The sequence below is a fragment of the Epinephelus lanceolatus genome, chromosome 13, assembly GCF_041903045.1.
Source record: "Epinephelus lanceolatus isolate andai-2023 chromosome 13, ASM4190304v1, whole genome shotgun sequence".
NCBI lineage: Eukaryota > Metazoa > Chordata > Actinopteri > Perciformes > Serranidae > Epinephelus > Epinephelus lanceolatus.
The window spans coordinates 21892260-21900509 of record NC_135746.1 but is presented as its reverse complement, the minus strand read 5'-3'; the positions used below and the strand labels follow the sequence as shown (position 1 = coordinate 21900509).

The 8250-nt window shown below is 42.7% G+C and overlaps 1 protein-coding gene across 1 annotated transcript; it reads right to left on the bottom strand.

Moving 5' to 3' along the window:
* Positions 1-439: 439 nt before the first annotated feature.
* Positions 440-5678, bottom strand: opn8c (opsin 8, group member c). Its single transcript, XM_033649381.2, has 4 exons — positions 5461-5678; positions 3856-4149; positions 2667-2998; positions 440-1135 (listed from the first exon to the last, which is right to left on the bottom strand). The coding sequence occupies exons 1-4, from the start codon at positions 5561-5563 to the stop codon at positions 626-628; spliced, it is 1239 nt and encodes a 412-aa protein (XP_033505272.2). The 5' UTR covers positions 5564-5678; the 3' UTR covers positions 440-625.
* Positions 5679-8250: the final 2572 nt, after the last annotated feature.

Sequence of the window (8250 nt, the reverse complement as noted above, 5' to 3'; positions counted from 1 at the left end):
GAAAGTATATGGTCTGACGATTTAAAAGTCCAGTGTGTAAGATTGAAGTGGATTTAGTGGCGTCTAGCGGTGAGGTTTGCAGACTGCAACCAGCTTAAACTGCTCCCGGTTAGAATTCCTTCAGTGTTTATTGTTCGGGAGGTTTTTACCAGGAGCCGAATTATCCAGAGGTCCCTTCCTCTCCAAAACAAACTGACCCGGTGATTTAAACCAGTAAAAACACTGAATAAAGTAGTTTAACAGTGGTGCGACACAGCGATCTCCATGGACGAGGACCTGCTTCTTATGCAGCCATAAAGGGCTCATTCTAAGGTATCGAAAACACGTTTCTTACTTTCAGATGATGATACACTAAACATTATACGCTTATTATATAACATGTCTGTCAATATATCCCTGTAAATCAATCAGACTACACCTTTAACAGGATGCAGGATGATAAGCAGATAGAAACTTTTATTTATAAGTACTTTCATTTACAAAATGAGCCACACGGACCTCGATTAATATCTGAGCGTCTTCACTGAAACAATACAGGACCAGACATTTTGGTTGATGTCTGTCCACAGTTGGACAGCACTGCCCTTGAATCATAGACCCTCATGTTAACAGTGATGGTAAGAGTTCATATGGAGACAGGTAGGGAGCCTTTGGTGCGTTTACTGTCCAAGTTGCTGGGGGACTCCTTTGACGCCGACCCCCAGCAGGTGTACACCGGCCTGCTCAGGACACGGTTGCTGTTGGGGCGCGTTACTTTGCTCTTGCTCTTGCTCTTGCTCTTGCTGTGAATTCTGTCCTGAGACAAATCAAAGGTTTTCTTTTGCACGCAGCGTTTTTCCTGAAGCTGAATGTGGATGGGGTGTTGGTGGCCCGTGGCAATGTGGACACCCACACGGTTTCCGCCCAGTTTGGGCCAGAAAGAGAGGAGCAGGCAGCGGAGCTCCTGCTGGAAAGTCTTGTTAAAGTAGAAGTAGATGAACGGGTTGTAGATGTGGGAGCTTTTGGCGAAGAGGGCGGGGAACACGAAGCCCTCAGGAGCCATGTAGTGGTTCTCCTTGTGGAATATGAAGAGGAAGGACACGACAGTGTATGGTGCCCAGGCAATCACAAAACCCAGGCTGATGCAGAAAAACATCTGGAAGAGGAAGTAGCATATTAAGGGCATTAGTACACTGGAAATACGTCAGCGCTGCAAAAATAGAAACTCAATGAATCATCTCTTGTGATGTGCACCAGTAACAAAGGGGTGTAGACGCATTAAGTTTCCTGGGATACAACAAGAAAACCAAAGCAATGGTCATGTGTTCAAGCAGTGTCCCCTCTGAAGAAACGTTGATCACATGTTCAAATGACTTAAAATGATTGTTTTCAGTGGCAAGTGAGGAAACTTTGTGTTGTTTCATCGCTCTGAGTGACGTCTGCAGCAGAAGCTTGGTGTGTTCAAAGGTGTCTGACCTGTAGTCACCACAGCCTGGGGTTCATATTCAGTCTCTCGAAAACTTCAGCTGTGGTTTCTCTGGACCACAATCACAATCTTTTGCTACAGTACCCCAAATATTCCTCTGATCTTTGCTCTTTATAAGTAAGGTACTGTGTACTGTGCTTATTACATCCACTACTTTCACCATGATCCACCTGCAGGCTCTGGCTAAGGGAGGAAATATTTAATCATCACTCCCCAGTATCTCATATAAACATATCTGCCGGGAGCAATGAGGCCGGAGTCTAGACGCCAAACTCTAACTATGTTCTGCTGTTGAAATAAACCTTAAAAACGTGAGTTGTCTGACTGAACTGGTGTTCAGGACGGGGACAGGGTTAGTGAAAAGGGTTTGTTTCTTCTCCAATTTTTCTTGGGGCTTTGTGGATTGTTTTCAATGCGTCCCATCTCCAACATGCCCATTAATATGCAGAAGAAACTGTGTGGAATAATTCATCACAATGACATGTTTGATGTGCGCATAAGGGGGTCTGTGGTTATTTCACAATAGTCTGATGCTGGTTGCACAAAATGTAAGGATCTGCTGTGCGTGACTGTGGTTCGACAGTGCGTAACTTCACTACAGTTAGAGACTGCACCTGAAACAGACACCTGCAGCCTTCAGATGGCTGTTAAGAGAGACACTGGTGCAAAGGAAAGGCCTTCGGTATAAAACTAAGGCGCACAAGAGATCACAAGGGTTGATATGTTAAAAAGAATCCTCCTCAGCACCTGTAAGCTATTAAGGCGGTAACAACCAAAACTTGTCCAAACTCTGTGAAAGAATTGTCTCCTCATGACATGGCGCCATCTGGCTTTTTACCTCCCCAGGACTAAACCCAAGCCAGGGCCTATGGTTGTGATTTTGTTCAGATTTATCTTAACCTTGAGCCCAAGAAGAAGATGAGACAAAACATTTTGAGTTGTAATTTGCTCATAAAGACTTGTGATTTGACTTGGATTTGACGGTTCTGAAACTTGGATTAGAAATGCACCAAACAGCTGGTAAAACAGGTTTGATATGCACTGACACCACAGCTGTTTGTTAGATTTTTGGGGGTAAGTCTCCAAGTAAACCAGGTAAAAACTTTAAGACTTGAGTTCAAGAGTATGTCTCAAGTTCTTATCTATATGTCTGGTCCGGGCAAAGAAGTAGTCCCCCCCAAAAACGTCTTTGTTAGCTCACCATTGACAGTCGTTTTTCAGTGTATCTCAGATTGTTGCGGATGCCTCTCGCAGACAGCGAGTACGAGAAGCGGGACAGCTTGTAGAGGATCTGACACTGGGACACCATGATGAGGAGGACGGGAACCATTGTGAAGCAGGCAAAGGAGCAGATGACGTAGAAGGCGTCCTTGACCGAGGTATGGTAACCCCTCCAGGCGATGGTGCAGGACAGCCCATAAGGCTCAGGGACGTACTCGCCCCAGCCGAACAGAGGGAAGCTGGACCACACGGTAGCCACAAACCAGATGGCACAGCACACCAAGCGGAGGTTAGTTCCTTCCAGCCACACAGCTGTGAAGAAAAACTTTTGGTTATTGAAGAGAGAGGGTTAAGGTTAGAGAGAGCGTTAGAGAGGCTAAATCCAAAATAAGGCATCAGCTGAAAAACAGCCGACAAGAGCCAACAGTGCGGGGCACACCGCAAAAACTGGGGCTGCAGATGGCGTGAAACTGACCTAACAGCCAATCGTCAGCTTGGTGTGTGAGGACCACTCACTGTGTCTTTTGTTAAACCTGTACAAAAGCCCAACGAAAGCACTTCAGGGGAATAATATAATAAATGTATACTTGAAACATAAAGGCGATCTTTTCTACTGAGTGTTCATCAGGGTCTGAAAAACATTCAGTCAGTCTTAATTATACACCAGCAGTAGGCTGCACTCCGTCTGTTACATGAGGTGTAGTAACCCATGGAGCCTTCATGTGTAAGGTAGAGCACCACCCACTGCTGGTCTATAGCTCCCTCTTCCACTGTAATACATAATTTATTGATTAGAGGTGCGCGCAGGCAGAGAAGGACTCGCTGTTACCCACTCTGCTCCCAGTGGTTTGGATCTTTACGCACAGATATATTCATCTTACAGTCCATGACATTCATGCCTTCTTATCAAATTTTGTGTGTGACGACGCACTCATTAATTTTCATGTCATCTCTGAGACGTTGACGGAAGGAAGATAGAGAACGTGCTCTCTGTCTTACACTGCTTCAACCACACATGAAACAATTTAATTGACCTTTGTGGGAAGCTTTGGAAAAAGATTATCCATTGCAGTAGAGATGCAGCTGCCCTACAGAATAAAAGACTTTTATCTACCCTGCCCTTCAGGAGCCATCAGAGTCCTTGAGCTCAAGGAAAACACGTCTCTCACCGTACACCAGGCTGTAGCAGGTCTTCAGGTAGCGGATGATGCTGATGGCGGCGATGGTGAACATGCCGCACAGGCCGAAGATGTAGCAGCCGAGGCCGTAGTACACGCACGTGACGTCTTCTCCCAGCCACGCGTGGCGGAAGGAGGATAGGATGGAGAGCGGGTAGAAGCAGATGCAGCAGAGGAAGTCGATCACGGCCAGGTTGACGCAGAGGAGCTCCGAGCCCACCATCTTCTTCCTCCTGCGGTAGCAGATCACCAGAACCAGCCCATTGCCCAGAACAGAGAGGAGAACTGGAGAGGAGACGATAAAAGCTAATGAACTTTTTGGCCACTTGGACAACAACATACTGGAAGATTAACATGTTATAAGGGGAAACAGACTGATGAAAATTAAATTTGATTTGATAGTACTTTTTTTGTGAAGCTATCTTATACTTATATAACTTATATAAAGCTCAGTTTACACTGAAATAACCACATGTGAGATACACTGCCTATGTAGCCTTGATTCAGTGTACAATGCATCTCTACGTTTTATTACTCATCACTGCATTCTTTATGATCGGTGGGTTGGATGTCATTGACCCCTCGCAGACAACAGCACTGGTAGATTTTTATTTATAAAGCAACATTTGGCAAACTTCCAGCCTACCTCTGCTCCCTGTTGTGTGTCAGCTCTGGTAGTTACCAGCTATGCTCCTCTAAGTGGTTCCTTTTAATGTACGCCGGGTTTTAACAGATCTGGGGAACATTTCCTACTCTAAAATTAGAAACACTAACATCCATTGATGCATTTAAGGGCATCACACAGAAAGTGGTGACAGATACATGTGCTTGTTTCTCTTGAGGGGCCACTATGTTTGAATAGTTGTGGTTTGACTGTGGATTTTTGTAGCCTATTAAATGTTGTATTTGTTGTAATTTAAATGTGTTTCAATTGGCTGTCTCTCTTGTAAGAGATCTTAAGTCACAATGACACTTCCTGGTTGAATAAATTAAAAAATAAATAAGAATTTTAATGTATGCATGAGGAAATTAATTTAAAAGAAAGGAAAAATACACACAACAGATGCACGCAAATATTGCAGAAAAAGGTTAATTATAAAATGAATAATGACACTTTATCTTTAGTACATATATAGAAAAAACAAAACATTCAAAATAATATACATACTACTAATAAAAATTTAATATATCATAAAAGAAAGCAGCAAACAAAATAAAAAATAATAAATAAATAAATAAATACACAATGTACACATTTCATCTTAAAGTCCTATTTTTCTTAAAAATTACTGCTCTTTTTCAATGATTCAAAATAAAACCATTTTATTTCCTGTATTTCAGCAAACTACCATCATTTCTATATTTTTTATTAAAAGAATAAGTCGGATTTTTCGCTTTAAAAAAAGTAAAAGTGTATTTGTGTTCAGTTTTAGCAGAAAAAACACATTTTCTAACTAATAGGTTATATTTTTCTCTCAGGCTACATGTGTCCACTAACTTTACAGGCTCAGTGTTTAATATAAAGTGAGATATAGATGCACAGAGAGCGGATGGATGGATGGATGGATGGATGGATGAATGGATGGACGCACGTACCGACGGAGAGGATGGCCAGTCCCACACATATGTCAGCAGCGGGGGTCAGTTTGGAGGTGAAGGCAGAGATGGTCCGGTTGTCATCAGAGGAGTTCAGAGGCATTGGACGCAGCTGATGTTGCTGTTGCGGGTAAAATCCGGACTCTCATAACGAGATGTGTGCACGGAGGATGACTTTTATGCAGGCGGCTGTGTCGCCATGGCAACCTGGAACACGCTCCCAGCTGCGCGGTGGAAAGCGCCGCGCGTGTGATGCGATTCAACTCTGTGGAGGGGGAAAGGTACGGCTGCTTCAGTGGGTACGGAGGCCCAGAGGAGACAAACATCACGGACAGGGGGTCTAATGAGTGATGAAGTCACAGTGAATCCTTAAGTTAATGTAAAATACTTAATTAGGGACTGGCCTGTACTTATCAGAGGGGCAGGTGGCTGAGGTGTGACTTCTTGTCTTTGACCCTCCTCCCATTGACTTACATTAGAAAAGAGATGTCTGTAAATCAGTGAAAAATTTTTGTGTGTGTGTGTGTGTGTGTGTAACGATAGTGAGAGACGTGTTTCATTAAGATGCACTGGTAAGAATTGTTCATATACCTCTATCTGACTTGACTATCTTTTATTGTTTAGGGCTAAAATGTTTTGGGAGTAATGCACCGTTTGGTAACAGTAACTGAGTTACTGCATTTAAAAACTCGTTAGAGTATTAGTTACTGCCAAAACTAAAGGCGTTACTGTAACGCGTTACTGCCCAACACTGGTCACCGATAATAAGGAAATACAGTGAGTGCTGGGCGCCATATTTTTTTTCCTACTATGGCGAAGGCAAGACCTGCCCTACTCTGCCTTACTGTGCCTCAGATTGACTTACCCTGACATTCTTAACCTAACCCTAACCAATCTCATTACTCATACCTAAACCTAACCAATCCAGCGAAAAACGGCAATGACTACTGGCCAATTAGAGGGAGAGTAGGGTGAGCCATGCCTTCACCATAGTAGGGAATAAAACAATTAGCGTGCTGGGCGGAGCAGTGAGTGACAACAACCCCGCCCACATTTACTGTAAGAGTACTGTTTGCAGTGGAAACACTAGGGTCTAGGTACCATGTCTGAAGGGTTACTTTTGGTTCCAAAGGTACCATACTGAAAGTGTTTGGTGGAAACTGGGCTATAATGATTCAGTCTACTATCAGGATCAGATCCGTTTGGTCTGACAACATTTTGAAACTCTAGAAGGCATTGGCATTTTATTTTATCCCAATATAAGTGAGCAGAGCATGGCCGGCAGAAGTAAGATGGAGAATATATATGTAAGTATCATAACCAACTGTTTGCCTTGGAGTTTGTTTTCTGCAATAATCCAAAATCCAATTAAAAAAAATCAAACGTTTTCTGACAAGGGAACTGGGCAACGCTAACAGTAAAATACCGTGTGTCTCTGCCTAAGCAGCGCTCAAACATCAAACCAAATTAGTCTGCACGGAGTTTGAATAAAGTGAGAGATATATAAAAGTAACCACTGTAAGGTTTTCACAGGCTTTTCTGTCTCCCCAGAACAAACAGACTGAATGAAGCAGTTTAATGTTAAAAAAACAACAACAGTGTTTTCTGCCAGTGTATCCCCCTAAATCCTGCACACTGGACCTTTAATATAAAACAATACATTGACTTTATGTTGACATCAGTAAGCAAGAGGGGGAGGGGTGAGGTTTAGAGATGGATCCTTTAAAAAACATGCATTTAGCTTTAACACATGTGTGTGTATATGTGTAGCATATTTGTATGTATATGTGTATATGTAAGCGCTGGACTCTAGTTGTCTGTGTTGTGTTGATATGAGGAGGCCCAGACTGTAGATATCTTTGGAGGCAAACTCCCTTTATTCCTGATAGCAAGAGGTAAAAACAAAATCTTCGGTCAATTATGACCATATACAATAACTTGAGCTCCTCTCCCATGGAGTACAACAGCAAAAGGGGAGAGGTAAGGCAGGAGACACCCTTTATAGGTGGGGTACCCCCAAAGGTGAACGTAGGGGAACAGAAACTGAGTATCAAACGTTTCACATATTGACTATGGAGGCCTGAGTGTGTCAGGTAATAACAACTGAAACATATTTTGTGTAATTATAATATCAATATTACAAATGTACAGTTGAACAGTATGGAGGCCAGGGAGAGACACATGATGAAATAATGACTATTGTTCTGCAGAGCTAGAAATCATTATTTCAAATAATTTGCACATTCAAGACAAAGCAACCTAATTATTTTCCCTCTGACCCCTGACACTGTGTTGATATTGACCGGTCATAGCAGGAAAAACACAGGTGGAACTATTTGCTGCCTTCCTATTATTACTGCAATACAGTGCAGAGAATGAGTCGCACTGACAGTCTGTCATTAAGTGAGCTGTCATGCTCTTGGCTGATGTTTCTAAGTGCACTGATGACTATTATTATTATTGCTTTTGCTTGTTGTGTCGGACTTTTAGGCATGTAAAGGAACGGAGTACTGACTGTGCACCTTATACATAAAGAGACCTTTAAAAGACATTAAAATGTTAAAGTCTCATCTCATTGAATGAATTTAAAATGTTGATGTTGGATGGTTTTAGACAGTGACTCAAATAACCACTGGTTACAACCAAGGTATGCAGAAGACCATCTCTGAACCAACAACACGTCCAACCTTGAAGCAGATGGGCTACAGCAGCAGAAGACCACACCAGGTGCCACTCCTGTCAGCTAACAACAGGAAACTGAGGCTACAGTTCACACAGGCTCACCAAAAC